Below are 18,886 nucleotides of genomic sequence, written 5' to 3'. Positions count from 1 at the left end.
ACACATTCGTCACTAGAGTTTGACAGAATTTTCTATTCATTTGTACATAGGTTACTGGAGACTCGAGAAGATACGAGAAAGCATGTTGTGTCATACTTTTTTAGAAGCCTGGCCAGGCAAGGTACATAAAGAGACAGTCTTGAGAGTTGTTGCGAGTGAAAGTCTTTAGTTGAGTGTGTGAACTCATGTTGTGATTTGATAATAATGTTATTTGCTTTACATCCCACTAACTACTTTTACGGTTTATGGAGACATGAAAGCCACATAACTTACAAAATATACAGAAAGCCTACACACACCTCTAACACAATAAAAATAGATTCTATTCACCCCATTGCACGCAAAAAAGCAGCATATTACAGCATGAAATAAAGAGCATTTAACATACCGCTAACAAAAGAAGAATTAAACAAAGAACTACACCTAATTTATGAAATAGCCACACATAATGGATAAAAGAGAGAAATGATTAACAAAATTATCCATAAAATATCAGCCTAAATCAAAGTTAACCAGAACAAAAAAAATCCAAGAAAGATTACGTACTCTTTACCTTCAATAATACACACATACACCCTACAACCAAAGTTTTTTAAAAACACAACTTGAAAATAGCATATCAAACTACACATAATAACGCTAACATTCTACACAACACCAAGTCGATCAATAAAAGTAATAAATACAGTCATTCAGGAGCTTACCATATGAAATGCAATAACTGCTAAGCCAGCTACATCGGACGTATTGGTAGAAATTTTTTAACCCGTTACAATGAGCACTTCAATGCGATAAAACATAATACCTTTTCTTCCATAGCTCAACACATCGAAGACTACATAAACCCCAAGGGCCTCTTGCTCAATACAACAGAGGAATTTTACATTACTTTAGATCAATATGCCAACCCTAATTCCAATCTAAATGAAATTGCAGATACAATAAATATCATCTTTAACACAGCCATTCCTTCCTTTAAAAAAAATGCTTATCTCAAAAGAATCAACAAACAAAACCTGACACGTGTCTAAGATTCACTTAAAGATACGCCCAGCTCCACCCCTAACCCCTCAACAGCTACTCCTCCTGCCCCTCCGCCCCTCCCCCTCACAGCAACGAACATTAGCCCAAGATGAACACGGAGCAGTGCACAACGCAACATGCTCCCAAGCTACACACAACGTTAAATCAACAACAGCAGTAAGTACCCATATACACATTCATTCCACACGACTAATAGGCATTCCCGAGTACTAAAAACGAATTACCGTATTTCCCGGCATAATCGTCGCACTTTTCATACCAAAATTTTCGAAAAAAATAGTAGGGTGTGACCATTATACGAAAAATTTTTAATACCAGTATTTGTATTACACAAAAAATTTATTTATAACTAAATTGTATTTGATACAAATTTAAGATGCATGTAATACTCACGTTTATACATCAAAATAATTAAAATAGTCTAAAACAAAATTCATAATTATTCGCAACAATTCGGCGAACGTTTTTCCAACCTGAAGATAAAAATGAACGTATTAAGTTAATTGTCATTAATTTGAGTATTAAAGTTAAAATATTACACTTGCAAAAAATTATAGCTTTGTTGTGAAATACGGACTTACCGGTACACAATTTATTCCAAATCTTCTGTGTCGCTATCACAGGTTTCGGTATCTGATGCGCCGTCCTCGCCGCTGTTAATACCATTATCAGATTCTTCGTCTCTCTGCCACACTGCATCATCTTCGGATACGTCTAGTCTCTAGTGCATTCGAAATCCCAGTCCTTTTGAAGCTCTTGGAGACTAGTTCAGGTGGTATAAGATTCCAACTCTTCATCACCCACGAGCATAACAAGTCCAAGGGTGGACGCCTGATATTTCCAGCAGGCGTCAATTGCTGATTGCTGCTCATCATCCACTCGTTGTAAAATCGACGTAAGTGGTCTTTATTAACATATACGTCTAGTGGCTGCAAAGCAGATGTTAGGCCACCAGGAATGACTATCTGTCATGTCTTATTTTTACTGAGAAGTTGCTTCACTTCGTTCACGAGGTGACCTCGGAAACTATCTAAAACAAGCATGAGTTCTACGTCCATCCAACCCTTTGGTTGCACTCGTACATGAATTCCATGGGGAAACTGTATATTCTTAGGCATTGTTTTTCTCTTGAAAATGATGTAAGGTGGCAACTTTCTTCCGTCAGCTATAATGGCTAGCATTGCCGTGCATCGCAACTTCTCACTACCGCTGGTTTTCATTAATACACTCCATGATCCTTTTAGCGCAATAGTGCTGTTGCAAGGCATATCAAAAAAGATTGGAGTCTGATCGGCATTACCGATTTGAGAAAGCAAGTACGAAGTTTCCTTGCGCAAACGTATGACAAATCGGTGAAAATTTACAATCTTGTCCGTGTAATCAGCAGGCAACTTTTGGCTTAGTGTTGTTCTCCTTCGCACTGACAGATTGTGTCGTCGCATGAACCCCTTAATCCACCCACGACTCGCCTTACACTGAGTTATGTTGTGTTTGCGCGCTACCTCCTGTCCCTTAATTTTTAACATTTCATATGATACACTGCAGCCATTGCTACGTATTTCACTGGCGTACATAAACACTTCTTCGTCAATTATAGGAATCTTCCCTGTTTTAGGACCTCTAAACGCGCGTCTAGAAGGGTTTGTGCTTTTTAGCTTGTTCTTTAATTTCCGCCAGTCATGAACCAACTTTTCACCCACTGAAAATTTTCTTTCTGCAGCTCTGTTCCCGTGCTGTTCAGCGAAGGCAATTACGCTTAGCTTGAAGCCCGCAGAATAGTTTCTATATTTACCCATAATCGCTTATAAATGCTTTACACATTAATGTTTTGCAATATAAATGACTTTCCGTAATTGTTCACTATTAAAACAAATTATTTCTATGAACACCCCAAACACAAATTAAATACTTAAATTCTCACGCACACATGTCTACAGTAATCACGTCAGTCACAAACAAATCAATGCATCTGTGATCTGTCCATTCCAGAGCAGCCAATACTGTTAGGCAGCAAGGAAGCATGCGGCAATTTGTTATCAGTTCAGCTCGTTGGTTGCGAGACACTAGTGCGCTTGTGCAAAGCTCACAAACTGGAGCACAGACATCTTCACACATCGCTCTAGCTAGCGCGGTGTAGATCTACTGTAGATGACCATGTTTCGCGATGTCAGTAACAAACATTCATTTTTTCAATTTCTTTTAAACATAGGTACGGTAATTAGGTTAATATTTCTTCCCAGTTATTGATAATTTTACATTACATTACTGACAAGTTTATAAAATAAACCTTTAATACCATTGGATAATAATTATCTTGACTGCTTGGGTAAAAGTTTTCATCCCATGCCCGGACACTTATGACGTAGTAGTAAGATAAGAGTCTAGCGATGACAACTGAGACATCGTAAATAATTCGGCTGACCGTGAGCTGAATAATTCCATGGAAATCTGCGTTATCGCCTTGGATTTCACTTCGTGCGCAATAACGCAGGAGCCGGCCCCATGGTGTAGGGGTAGCGTGCCTGCCTCTTACACGGAGGCCCCGGGTTCAATTCACGGCCGGGTCACGGAATTTTACCTGTATCTGAGGGCTGGTTCGAGGTCCACTCAACCTACGTGATTACAATTGAGGTTCTATCTGACGGTGAGATGGTGGCCCCGGTCTAGAGAGCCAAGAATAACGGCCGTGAGGATTCGTCGTGCTGACCACACGACACTCGTAATCTGCAGGCCTTCGGGCTGAGCAGTGGTCGCTTGCTAGGCCAAGGTCCTTTGCGACTGTTGCGCCGGGGGGGTGGGTGGTTGTAATAATGCAGAATTCTATTAGACCTCTTGTCTACTAGAAGACAAGTGTGTGTTGGTACCGGTATTTCCTGGCGACGTTGCCGATAAGCGATAACTTACAGCCTTACGTATTTCATATGAGAACTCATAATATGTAGGTGGTGAATAAATTGTACACTGTCTCGCGACCATTTTGTCAAACTGCTGATAGCCTACCGGTAAGCCATGCGTCGTACATATACCAGTATTATTTATTTATTTATACGTTGTGCAACATCTCGCAAATGTGACTGTGTTGCCAAATTGCCCATAAACCATACACGTATTTAAATTGCGCATTCATGTGCAACTTACATTGCAGTTCCATTTACCTTTTAACCAGATTGGTGAACAAAATTTGTACGTGCGACGATTATGCGATTAAATGTTTAAAGTCCGATTTTTGTATTGAAAATAAAGGATGTGACGATTACGCGGTGGCGATGATTATGCCGGGAAATATGGTACTCACCTTTCACTTTTATCTTTCACAGATAACTGTTAAATCTACACACAACTGCAAAGGGAAGGAGCCTCTACTCTAGTCAAATGCCATATAGCAGGATTCAACACAGGACCTTATGAATTACCCTCCAACACAAACAGCACAGATTTTTGTGTGCACGTTTTAGAAATCTACATTTTCTGCTCAAGTCTCAACTAGTTAACACAATTTCATGTGTTTTTATGTTTCGTATTTATATGGTGACACAAAACTCACTTGAGAATCTGACATTTTATAGTGCAATTTATACCTACAATGCAGGTCATTGAATTTTAACACATATTTTATTCCTACAGTTATCATTAAGTGTTCATTACAATGTCTATTCCTCAAGACTTTAAGGACAAAACTAATTAGTTTTTAAAAATTAAGGCAAATTAGCACTGAGCAACAAGATTCTATCTCAATGTACAACTGAAGGTTCAGGAAAGAAGGAAGTGCAACCCACAAGACTTTCTCTCTGTGTTACCACACATGTTTTACCAAGATAGCATTTAATTTCAGAAAAACTTACGCCTATGAACAATCCAAACTTTAATGAATGTGTTTTTTATGTATGTTATTCATGAAAAGACAGTGAATACCAAGTTCCAATTTGACGATTGCCCCCAATCATGAGAATAATTTGACATGTTATCGTCCGTATGACATTCTTTGTTGGATCTAGTGATGTTTTATGATTGCATGATATGTTATATGTGATTGTGTGACCAGCTGAAGATGACCTAGAAAGGTCGAAACCGGTCCTGTAGTTTTAGTTTTTAATTTAATAAATAAGCATTGATTAGGTGGAAGCCTTCTTCTCATTGTATTTGTGTATAACATCAATACAGAAATGAAACTTATAGATTACGATGGTTGTACAGTGCTTGATTATGAATCCACAACGGAGCAGCTGGATGTCCAATTCCTTTGTTTGGAATGCTGTTTTAAGTTATGTGACTATGAACTTTCTGTGTATCAATACTCTTGAAAATGAAAGTGAAATCCACATTTTCTGCTCAAGTCTCAATTAGTTAACACAATCTCATGTTTTTTTATGTTTCATATATATATATATAGTGACACAAAACTCACTTGAGTATCTGATATTTTATAGTGTAATTTCTTCTACTGTGTAATAGTCTAGCCTTGAACTTGTTTACATCAATCATGTTGGGCTAAATGCATCAGTGTTACATCCAGTTTTTTCTAGAACTTAGCATTAATATAGCAAACTACTTTCTAGTCAGGTCGATTCTTATTGTATGCCCGAATATTGTATTTTAAAAATGCTGATCTGTAATTCATTCTCCTGTTCTTTTGTCTTTCCTTTCTTCCCTAATCTCTCTCATTTGTCTTTGTACATTTGGTTGGGAAACATCTGTTCTGTTTAATGAATGTAAGTGTAAATGTTGTTCAGATAAAATCCAAATTGTCTCCATCACCGAGCTTTGCATATTTCATTTCTGCTTTATTGTGAAAAGTGTTCTAATCTTTTGATATTCTGGTGCTGTACTATTCTCTACTTGTGTTGTCTTGTGTTTCGATACATCCCTTTTGTTCATCTGAAGTTGCCATTCTTGTTTACTCCCTAGTGTCTTTGTATTTTCCTGACTGCTTCTTCTTTGCTATTTTTCCCCTTTGTACCATGCACGGTTTACATTCGTTGCCCAGCACTTGAATATGTCGCTTCCACGACCCCCCCCCCCCCCCTCTTTTTACGATTTTGCTTTACGTCGCACCGACACAGATAGGTCTTATGGCGACAATGGGATAGGAAAGGCCTAGGAATTGGAAGGAAGCGGCCGTGGGCTTAATTAAGGTACAGCCCCAGCATTTGCCTGGTGTGAAAATGGGAAACCACAGAAAACCATATTGAGGACTGCTGACAGTGGGCTTCGAACCCACTATCTCCCGGATGCAAGCTCACAACTGCGCGCGCCCAATCACACGGCCCACTCGCCCGGTAGATCCCTTTCTATCTTTCATTAATAATAATAACAATAATAATAATCGCCATAACTACCCACCCACCACAACGCCAATACTCCTTCATTCTCTGGCTTGCTTTTGCTCGTTCCTCAACCGAGACAACCCTTATTGTTCTCCTGGGTCTCTTTACGAACAGATCCATCACCTCCGCAATTTTCCTTCTGAACACTGTTCTGTTTGTAATATCTCCCTCCTCAATGCCACACTTTTTAAGATCCTCATGAACTTCTTTCAGCCAGGGTACTTGGGTCTTTCTTTTGTCCTGGAAGATGAGGATCTTATTTGCCAGGCGTTCCGGTGCCATTCTTCTCAGGTGTCCATAGAAAGTCAGTCGCCTTTTTCTTATCGTGGTTGAAATGTTTTTTCATTTTTCATACAGCTCTTGATTTTATCTCAAACAGAAGGTAAACTCATTTCCTGTTGCTTCCTTGGGTCCCAGAATTTTCCTCAGAAATTTACACTCTTTCTTTTCTATTTCAGTAATCCCCTTTCTGGTAATTGTCTCTGCTGCATAAAGGCATTCAGGATTCACCACAGTATGATAGTGTCTGAGATTGGTTTGATAGGAGAGAGATTTGGGCTTATAAGTTTCCTGGCATGGTCTGAATGCAATCTCAATCTTCTTTGCTCTTTCTTTGACAGCTGTCGTCTTCTTCTTCTTCTTCTTCTTCTTCTTCTTCTTCTTCTTCTTCTTCTTCTTCTTGCTGCTACTGTTGTTGTTGTTGGTGTTGTTGTTGTTGTTGTTGTTGTTGTTGTTGTTGGGAGTCAGAATCTCCCCTAGATATTTGAATTTGTGGACTCTCTTTAAGCCACTATACTTAGTCTTCATTGTCCATGTTGATTTTTTGGGCTACATGTTCATGTACTTAGATTTCTCAAAGGATATTTGCAGTCCTGCATTTTCTGCTGTTTCTTGCAAGACCTCTATCTGTGTAGTGGCAGTCTCCAGATTTTCAGCAAAGAACACTAAATTGTCTGCAAATGCAAGACATTCAAATTTAAGCTCTGCCTTTTTGTGTCATATCTTGATTCCATTCGGGATATTTTCCTGACTCATTTCTTTTTGCCATTCCCTTATCATCTTGTCCAACACGCAGTTGAAAAGGACTGGGGAGAGGCCATCTCATTACCTCACACCTATCTTGATTTCAAATGGTTCTGATAGCTCTCAAAGGAATTTTACTTGTGACCGAGTGTTTGTTAATGTCTGTTGTATTATATTAGTTGTTTTGTCATTAATTCCAAATCCTTTCAGCATGTTTATTATTATTATCATTATTATTATTATTATTATTATTAATAATAATATCTACATAGTTATGTATCACAGGTTATGTTCGGACTTCATTTGGTATAAATCATGGTCGTATCATTTATTATTTGTGTGTTATATGATCTGTCTTGTGTAACAAAACCTGTGAGGTTATGTCACGATACATCTGCTGTCTGTCTACTAACATGACAATTTAATGTAAGAACACATAATTAATAGTATGTAATTTATTATTACCTGTAAATATGATGTATAAATCCGATGTAATGTTGTGCAACACAGGGTTAGATTCTAGAACAATACACCTTCGTCACTAGCATTGTACAGAAGGTTCTATTCATTTGTACACAGATTATTGGAGATTCGAGAAGATACGAGAAAGCATGTTGTGTCATACTTTTCTAGAGGCCTGGCCTGGCGAGGTATATAAAGAGACAGTCTTGAGAGTTCTTGCGAGTGAAAGTCGTTAGTCGAGTGTGTGAACTCATGTTGTAATTTTGTTGTGTTGGTAATTGGTTGACATGCTAATGTAGCAGTCAAGTGTTTATTCAAGATGGCGCTTCGTTAATGTGTGTGTATAATGTATATATAATTTGTAAATAAAATAGTGTACACAACTGACAGCATCCCGAGTGTGAGTCTTTGTGAATATAATACTCTGAACCTCATTCAGTGTTACTCCATGGAAGGCAATGAGCTTCTAAGCTGCACCATTATGGGAGAAGAGACATGGGTACATCATTTCTCACTGGAAACAAAGAGGGAGTCTGTGGAACAGACACACTCACCCTTGCCAGTGCGGAAGAAATTCAAAGTTGCACCCTCAGCAGGGAAGGTCATGGCCATTGTTCTCTACAACTGTGAAGGAGTTATTTACAGAGAGTTCATGTAAGGGAGGCACAAGAATTAATGCCAACTCTTACTGCCAAACACTACTGAGTTCATTGAGCAAGGCTGTAAAGAACAAGAGGCAGGGAAAGTTAAGCAACAGCATAGTTCTCATTCACAACAATGCAAAACCACACAACGCACACACAACACAACCTATGCTTCAATGGTTTTAATGGGAGCTATGTAAGCATCTGGCAAACAGACGATATCTTGCACCACACCACTTCCACTTGTTCGGCAAGCTGAAAGAACATCTGGAGGGATAAAATACGCCAACGAAGAGCAAATTAAAACAGTGGTTCTCCGAAGGTTCCAGGACCAAAGAGTGGATTTTTATAATCAGTGAACTGAACAATTTGTAGAATGTTCTCGACAGGTGTTTACAGAGACTAGATAACTATGTCAAAAGATAGTGTGTTGTATCTGTGTCCCCCTACATTGTTACACTGTGTAACTCAATAAATGTTCAATGACCTTCCATAATCATATATACCTTACTTTTTGAAGATGTCACTTATACCAAAATATCCATTTTTACTGATTAATCCTGAACACCTTACATACGTTTTTGCCAAAGTACTGCTTCTGAAATTCATGTGCTAGTTATATTCAAGCTTTTCAATTCATTGTCTCATATACATTGTTCAGTATGTGCATCAATGTGGCCACATCAGCTTCATGTCGAATGCGCCTTGTAAGCAGCCAAAATCTTGTGCGGTTCTGCATTACTGGAACCAAGTGGTGTGCTACATGATTTTTGTAAAAGTAGAAAAGAGATAAAAGAAAAAAGCATTAAATATAAGTACGAAATGGCAGTCAGTTATACAAAACTAACATTTTTTCAGATGATTTCCCCTACTGCAGGTTTCTCATTAGTTATTTTCTAATTTCAATTCTATGTGAATGCGCATGTTCAATTTTCATTCTTAAAATTTGTAATACAATAGTAGACTTTGGTGGCAAAGTTTCAGTTTTCTTACTCAAATAGCATTGCTAGTCTAACTTAATGGTGCATGTAACATGTCTGTCTGTTAGGTCATCAGCCCAGAGGCTGGTTGGATCCTCAAATAGCACCACCAAAGGTTATGCGGTTATAAGGAAACCCCAAAAACCAATGGCAGCACCAAAATGAGGCATACTAGGCAAGATGAGGAGTGAAGTAGTTTGCCATTGCTTTCCTCACTGGGTCAGACAGTACTATTGCAGCATGACTGACCCTATGAGCAGCACCTTTCATAACACTCAGATGCTCTAGTCATGCTCTGAATGTCATTTACTCAACACTACCCATACCCCAGCAACTTCCATACTGTCACAGCCATGGATGTTGACTGGGACTTCGGTGGAAGCTACACTTTACAAAAACATATTTCAAGTCCCAGCAGAGTAATGACAAAATGTTCACTATACATTTACGTGGGAACAGCCTTTCTGAAACTTACCCAGATGCAAGAATATATAACATAACTTCTGAAATAAATACACAGAGACTCTTGAGAAGTATCACATTCTTATTTAATTTCAGTACCTAGTATCAGAATTAAGGGATCATTTACTTCGGTCTTTATTGATTTCTAACGAGTTAACATTTACTTCGGTCTTTATTTATTTCTAATGAGTTAACAACTGCTATTGGCCACGTTATTTATGCACGTGTGAAAATTGCTCCCTCCTCTCGTTTAGAACTTCGATTGAATATTCCAAATAGTCGGCAACGTGAGCTGAGGGGCGTTAATAAATGATTTTGACAGTGCATTTGAATGATGGCAAGAGAACTCACTAGTGCATGTAGTGGGAAACTGAGATGAAAGATGACCAATCGTGTTCAGTTTAAAGGCTGGCGCATACGGATATATAAAAAAAAAAGTGTGCTAAACCGCTTGGTGTTCTGTGATTAATCATAAAGTGTAATAACGGATTAATATATTCCTTAGAATGGATGAGTGAAAGGGTTCTCGTAACTATAGGATATTACACAGGTTAATTTAGTAATTTTCGAGGGGCGTTAAAATGTAATTTAAATGGGGTTCTCGCTATATGTCATACTCACTATAGTGGACTGTTAGCCAACTATACGTGGTGTTTTTATTTACTTGTAAAGAGTTTGAAATTAGGAATTCTGTGACACACATTTTCTGAAATTGATCAAAACTGGTCAGTAAACATGGGTTTTTCCTTTTTTCTTCCAAATTTTGGAGTTAGAAATTCTGGGTGCTACTCTTATTCGGTAGAGGTTGGTATTTGGGATTATACAGTATCTTCTAAATGAATTATCTCTCCAAGTTGGAAGCCACTGAAATTCAGAATATAAAGTGTTGCTGCTGTACTGTAGAGTACTTATTATACCTAATACAGCTCACATCTTACCTGGCCATCTTTTGTGTTCAGTATAACAAAAAATATTTAGTTAGAGATTTCTTAACTGAAATATCATTCAGAATGGAAGCAACAGGTGAAATTTATATAATTAATAAATTCAGAAGTTCCTGCAAGTTAAGACCAACTGCTCTTCTGAAGTTGTTGACTTGGTTAATATCTCCATATTTACATATAAAAGTTGTGGTGTAATTTAACATAGAATAACCAATAAGAGAAAAGATATGCCTTACCCTCATTATTACTACAAATATAGAAATTAAATTATGATCCTCATCCCAAAACAACACCAACACAAATTAAGAGTTTTACCTGCCAGGTCGGTAGAGCTTGGAATGTAGTATATTGTCCATCATGCCTCCTGTGTTACCGATCTTGAAGCAGCCAGGTTTCACTCCACCAACAGTAGCAGGGCCAATGATAGTTACACCCTTCTTCTCAGCCATAACAATCAGCTTACGTGTCATATTCTCAGGAATACCTTCTGCTATAATAGCAATAGTACGAATCTGAAAACAATGTAAAAGTAATGTAGTCTTAAATATTCCAGTACATGTCTCACTAAATAAAATCTATATCTCTGAGGATAAAATAGTAGAGTTATTAAATTTTCATAGAAGTACAGTTCCAAGCTTTGACAACAATACATTACACTCGTTAATTCATTCCGACATGCTTCATACTACTTTTTGAGCTATTTTCACTGTTGAAAATGGGAAATGTTTGAATTCTGAAGTGATGATATGTAGTTGTGGTAATCTCAGCTCCAGGAGTTAACATAGTCCTTTTAAATGAAGTATTATAAATGTTCACACAATCTGTGCATCAAGTGGCATCAGGCAATGTTGGATTGCATCATTACTTAGTTTCAGTGAAAACTGCATCAATAAAAATGAAATTGCTGCACAATGAACACGCTTCAATTTTCTTGAGATTACACCCACAGGTGATCACGTACACAGAGCTATCAACAATATTCAAGGGTTGTGTATGCCCTCCTTGGTGTCAATATATTCCTGTAATTTTGCATTCAGCAATCATAACATATGATAAATAATATCAACCTGTGGTACATTATGCAAGAACTTTTCAATCTAAAGATGTAATTTGCAAGAGTAGTAGGTCTTGTAATAAATTGGTTAGTTTTTGACCCATAGAAATAGAATTTTACAGACTAGGTCAGCTATGAATGTTCTAGAATGCCTTGAAGAGCATAGCTTATAAAGAAGTACTGTATTTATCTGCTGGTCAGTAGATTAAATTCTTGCTGAAAGAGTGAGAACAGTACAAGTTGAACAATGGATTGAATGTACCATGTGCTGGTCAATGATTCCCCCACAAATGCCAAAAGCAAGCAAGTTGTAACTTAAAACCTCCCTCTCCCCATATATCATAGGTTAGATTGTGCGCAATAAGCAAATACACACAAGATGTCACTTCTCAAGTCTACATTCCAAATATAAACAACTATTACTTGCATGAAGACTCTCCCACACAGCCATTATCAATGATATGTCAATAAAAAACAAAAGTTGGAATTATCTGAAATTTCTTCATTTCTGTTACATGGTATCTAACATTCCAACTGGCCATGACTGAACTAGTTGTGTTAATATATCAATGGCAGATGCCAGGGTACCAGAATTTTGTCACTGCATCCGGGAGATAGTGGGTTCGAATACTACTGTCGGTAGCCCTGATGATTTTCCGTGGTTTCCCATTAAATTTTTTTTTTTTTGCTATTTGTTTTACATCGCACCGACACAGATACAGTAGATCTTATGGTGACGATGGGACAGGAAAGGCCTAGGAATGGGAAGGAAGCGGCCTTGGCCTTAATTAAGGTACAGCCCCAGCATTTGCCTGGTGTGAAAATGGGAAAACAATCTTCAGAGCTGCCGACAGTGGGATTCGAACCCACTATCTCCCGGATGCGAGCTCACAGCTGCATGCCCCTAACTGCACAGCCAACTCGCCCAGTAATCATACGTCTTAACTCCATTCATGTGAATATTCAGTTCATCGTGGAAATCAAGATAGAGGAGAAACTACTATTCCTGAATGTCCTAGTAAACCAAAACACCTTTGAGCTATACAGTATACAGGAAACCCACATGCACAGATAGGTACCTGGAAGCCTCTTCACACCACCACCCATCACAAAAGCAAGCTGTTCTAAGATCACTGATTAATAGGGCCACAATGATATCCGATGCAGAACTTCTTGAAGAAGAAAAAGAACACCTCATCGGAACTCTCAGGAGAAATGGCTACTCACTAAACAACATCCGACAAGTTTTTCAGAAATTAGAATGAAGCAAAGGAAAGGCCAGAGTAGAAGAAAATAAAGAGGAGAAGGAATTAACCCCTTCAAAGACAGCGATACCTCCTTACATCAGAAATACGACAGACAGGATTGGCAAGATACTAAACAAAAATTACATAAAGACCATTTATAAGCCACTAATAATAATTTATAATAATTTATTAACCACACTAGAGGTTAACCCATTATCTGCCTCCAGTCAAAAACCTAACAGAATAACAAGCCCCTGGATTCTACCACATTGAATGTGGCTGCGATACCTGCTACGTTGGTGAAACAAAGCACCTGATTTCTACCCAACTTAAAGAATGTGTCCATCACACCAAGAATCAAGACACAAATATTTCAGCTATAGCCAAGCATTTGTGCGGAACAAGACGTGACATTCCATCTGAAATAACCAAGATCTTACCAACTTTTTCCTGGAATATCAAAAGAAAAATCCGACAGGCTATTGAAATCTGAACAATATGAATTTAGAAGGAGGATACAAAATCAGCAATTCTTGGATGCCTATTATACATAGATTAGAATATGCAAGTCGTGATATGAACACACAAGAAGAACCCTCAACTTACACAACAGCACTGGCAATTCCCAGCTACTGGCCGAGTGATACACACGTTACAAGTAATGAAAATCATTTTCTCCATATTGAAAGAATCTAGTAATAATATAAGATATTTATTTTAACATCCACCTATTCAATACAGTACAAGATGTTAACGTATTAGTTAAACATCATTAAAATAGTTGAGACATGTTTCGTCCCTTCTGTGGGGCATCATCAGTCATATCAATACCTCAAAATTCTACCAGACTTCTGGTTGGATATTATAAAAATGTAGTGCACGAGTGAATACATTAAAAAACATTTACAAGATCTTATCATTAACAAAATATCAAGTTGATTAAAAAATGTTACACTAGTGAACATGTTGGTGAATTTTCACTTAAAACAAGGCGGTCATATGTTCAGTATTGACAATAATGGTAGTTTAAAGTCTTGTTTGATGCCAAGTTCACAGACAGTTTAAAATGTATATACAAAAATTGGGAATGAATGCAGAATACAATATAATTTACAATTACTGTACACATATTTTACATTGTAAAATGATGTGGGAAAGCATTCCAAATTTGTATTAATTTCCAAAACGTTTCTTATTTGACCTCAATTTACGTTCCTGATGTAGTCTAATCAGAATTAGCTTCAAGATATGAAATTTTGTATGTGATTTATGACTAGCTCATGTGAAAAATGTTGCATTATGTCATAATTCAACTTGGATGTCTATGTAGACTAATTGTATTTTAGACTCAAACAAAATAGTTCGCCGAAGTATCCATGGGCTAATCACCTCCGTTGGACACTCTCTATGAAGATGGAGTGCCTAGTGCATGTAAACAACAGTTGATATTTGATTCAAAATGAACCTATGTTGAAAGAAGTTGAAATAATGGCTTGAATGAGGGCGGATGAAATGTCGTTAAATCTTCCCAATTGACCAGTATTTTTAAGTTTTTCCGTGTGTTTCTGTTGTTGAAGTATGAGATGTCAGTTTATTGGTTGAATGGGCGACAGTCGAAAAGTTGTGCGATGTAATTAATATTGAGCTGTCTTACGTATGTGAAAATCTGAAAGGAAGGATAAGTCCTTAATTAGTTGATTGAAGTGACCAGAAAAGAGAAAGAATGAATGCGTTAAAGAATTGAGACTGTGAAGTTAAAACTTACTTTAAGTGTTATTAGGCTGCTACTTTATTGCTAAGAGGTTTGTGAAGCACTGGCTGTCTCTAATGTCTTGCTCCTCGTGTTGTACATGTGACGTTTTGTTGGAGGGGAGTGGACCTGAGATGGCGGGGCTGTGGGCCTGTGATTGGCGCACGGGAAGGAGTTATGTGTATTGGAGTGAGAACAGGGGCATGATAAATTGAATGGCTTAGTGGGGGTGCTTGAAGAGGTTGTTCTGAGGACGTCAGCAAGTCTTTTGTCTTTCAGATTTAACTTATTGAACAAAATTATTAATTGGTCATAAAGAGGGCTTCGGTTGTCTATTGGATCATTTAAGTTTTTATTACTGTTGTATTTTTGGTCCAAGAAAATGTACAAATTTTTGAACTCTGTCATGAGTCTGCCTTTATCTAGTCTTTTTAAAATTTGGAGACCTTGTTTGATTGTGGTGAAACTGTGTCCTGTGTCCTTCATATGGATGCTCATTGCTGAGTGTTTGTTGTGTTTCTGGGCATTATAATGTTCTGCATATCTAGTTGTGAAGCTTCTTCCGGTTTGACCGATGTACGAACTATTGCACTCAGCGCATTTCAGTCTGTAAATGCCGGAACCCAAAAATTTATTGTTGTCCTAGTTTATCTTGCTGTGGTTGAAGAATAACTTTCGATTTGAATTTTGGGTCATAAAGGCTATCTTAATATCATGTTTCCTTAAAGGGGTAGCGATTTGATGTATGATGGGATTTGTATAGGTAAAGGTTGACAAATCAAAGTATTCCGGTTTGACCAATGTATGAACTATCGCACTCAGCGCATTTCAGTCTGTAAATGCCGGAACCTGAAAATTTATTGTTGTCCGAGTTTATCTTGTTGTGGTTGAAGTATGCAAATGCAAAAAGTACCTATTTACTTACCTCCGAAAAAAATAAGGGGCTGGTGAACCACCTGGTATATTAATTATCACACCGCAACCACTTTATTGATGCCGCACAAAACAATTTGTTAGCATTTTTATTAGAGCAGCAATAACAAGTTTCTCTTAACCAGGAGTTTATGGGTGTCGTGTAGTGGGTTTCTTTACCCTCCTTGTTGGTATGAAATGTATACCAAAGGCTAGTTTCAAATACTTGACCTCTAGCACTGACAGAATGTACTGGGCTGTTCAGTCATTAAAGTTAAGGTTAATAAATTTAAGCTCATAGCCAAATTTCCCCTGCTTTTTAGATCTGGAGTAGAAGTCAGTGTTTGATTGTCGATCCTGCTTGTGAAAACATGTCGGTTGTTTATATTAAATTAAACTGTCTTTCAGAATGAAATTAAGTGATATAGAAGGTATTGGGTAGGAAAAAACTGGCACCATTTAGCTAAAAACTTCTAGCAACATGGGTTCTTGTCTCTTTTATGATAGGAGATATGTGTTTGGTGGGATGGAGAAACTGAAAGGAGTATCAACTTACTAACATGAATCAAACATGATAAGGGAAATGTTGAGAGAAAAAGTTAATTGGCTTGGTAGGGACTTTATTAACAAAATTAGAATGATGTGTTTCTGATTTATACTTCAACAGCCAAGAATAATAGACATAGGTTGTGGGTCTGGGTTTATTTTGAATGAATGCCAATGTTTCACGAAGATTTAACTTCTCTTCCTCATAAGTAAACCACGAATGTTCTAATATTGCTGAAAGGTTTAAATTAAAATTTCACGTTTGCTTTGTGGATGAAATGGCACCCTCCTTTGTCACTGAATGACTCACTATGCATCAGTGTGTATGGAGAAGTGGGTGACAGTTGTTTTTCCATGGAATTCTGTTTTCTTCTTAACAGAAAATTAGACAGAGTAAGTGCAAATAGAAAATAGCAAGATCATGAGACTAATAACAGAAGGGAAAATGGTGACTTTGAATTTCGTCAGATGTGTAAAGTATAGGAGTGCACAAAGTTGTGTCACAGGTAAGGGCTTGCAAACTTGTTCCCAGTTCACTATTTGGTACTATTGTTGACTTAATGTGCCTACGTATTTACTTGCCCATTGTTTGTAAACAACAACTTTGTAGTACCATTACATAAAAACCCACTGTCCGATTTTCATGAAATACAGGTGGATTATGGAATGCACTATTATAAATATATTTCTGAAGTTTAATTACTTTAAAAACGTTGGCAAAAAAATTGTTAATGTTTTTGTAAAAGGCTGCCCGTTCGATACTGGGTGGTCTTTCAGAAATCGAGATTGAGTTCATCAGAAAGGTCTGAAGTTCTTTGTTTCAAATCATTGTGTACCAAAAACATACAATGATTTCTGTATTTTATACCGATTTTTATTTGAAAGCGAGCGAGTTATATGCACTCAGGTGTGTGAAGCAGCTTGAGCAAAGGGTTGTCCAATAAGCAGGCAAACCTTGTTGTGTGAGCTCCCTTTCACGATAAGATAACAAGCAGCTGAATCATGGTATTTCCAGACTTATTTATGGTGTAGTTATTTGCATTCATCTGGGCTTTCTGTATCACAGAGTTAAAAATGCCTCCGAGGTCATGTTTTATGGAAGGTATGAAATGGCATATGGCTTTTAACTCATTAACTACCAAATTTTTAAATCAAATTTTTTGGTATATTCTGGCTACTATGATCAGTTCTAGGATTGAGAAATGAAGAACATATATTTTAAAGTAATTCCTTTAGAGTAATCAATATATTTATGTCGATCCCCAACTGGGGATCATGGTTGATAATACTTAGTTTTACACTTCATGATATTTTGTTTCATGCAGTCTTTCATTACACACGCAACATTGTTTATATGAATTTATCTTGCAGGCTAGATGCTTTCTGTCTCTTCATGTCCATATGTTTAATCGTATAGCCATTCTCGGAGATCTAGGTTTCGATTGGCAGATGTCTCTGCGTGTTTCGGGAAGTAAAGAGACTAAGAAGGAGGTGCAGGCTGGAAAGAAATAGAGTTAGAAATGGCTGTGAAAGTAAGGAGAAATTGAAGGAACTTACTAGAAAATTGAATCCAGCAAAGAAGTCAGCTAAGGATAACATGATGGCAAGCATAATTGGTGGCCACACTAATTTTAGTGAAAAATGGAAGAGTATGTATAGGTACTTCAGGGCAGAAACAGGTTCCAAGAAGGATATTCCAGGAATAATAAATGAACAAGGGGAGTGTGTATGCGAGGATCTTCAAACGGCAGAAGTATTCAGTCAGCAGTATGTAAAGATTGTTGGTTACAAGGATAATGTCCAGAGAGAGGAGGTGACTAATACTAAAGAAGTATTAAAATTTACCTATGACAGCAATGACATTTACAGTAAGATACAAAAGTTGAAAACTAGAAAAGCAGCTGGAATTGATAAGGTTTCTGGGGATATACTAAAGACAATGGGTTGGGATATAGTACCATATCTGAAGTACTTGTTTGATTTTTGTTTGCATGAAGGAACTTTAGCAAATGAATGGAGAGTTGCTATAGTAGCCCCTGTATATAAAGGAAAGGGTGATAGGCATAAAGCTGAAAATTACAGGCCAGTCAGTTTGACATGCATTGTATGTAAGCTTTGAGAAAGCATTCTTTCTGATTATATAAGACATGTTTGCAAAATTAATAAATGGTTTGACAGAAGGCAGTTTGGGTTTAGGAAAGGTTATTCCACTAAAGCCCAACTTGTAGGATTTCAGCAAGATATAGTAGATATCCTGGATTCAGGAGGTCAATTGGACTGTATTGCGATTGACTTATCTAAGGCATTTGATAGGGTAGATCATGGGAGACTACTGGCAAAAATGAGTGCAATTGGACTTGACAAAAGAGTGAATGAATGGGTGGCTCAGTTTCTAGAAAATAGAACTCAGAGAATTAGAGTAGGTGAAGCTTTATCTGTCCCTGTAAAAGTTAAGAGGGGAATTCCTCAAGGCAGTATTACTGGACCTTTATGT

General features: G+C 37.4%; 1 protein-coding gene across 4 annotated transcripts in view; it reads right to left on the bottom strand.

Moving 5' to 3' along the window:
- The window catches only part of ATPCL (ATP-citrate synthase), a 498,463-nt gene that overhangs the window by 123,279 nt on the left and 356,298 nt on the right, over positions 1–18,886 (bottom strand). For all 4 annotated transcript variants that reach the window (XM_067140650.2, XM_067140651.2, XM_067140652.2 and 1 more), the window contains exon 12: positions 11,199–11,395. In XM_067140650.2, the coding sequence (XP_066996751.2) occupies positions 11,199–11,395 (197 nt within the window). The remainder of the gene's footprint in view (positions 1–11,198; positions 11,396–18,886) is intronic.

This window comes from Anabrus simplex, chromosome 2, assembly GCF_040414725.1.
Source record: "Anabrus simplex isolate iqAnaSimp1 chromosome 2, ASM4041472v1, whole genome shotgun sequence".
Classification (NCBI taxonomy): Eukaryota; Metazoa; Arthropoda; class Insecta; order Orthoptera; family Tettigoniidae; genus Anabrus; species Anabrus simplex.
This window is presented reverse-complemented; position numbering and strand designations above follow the sequence as displayed.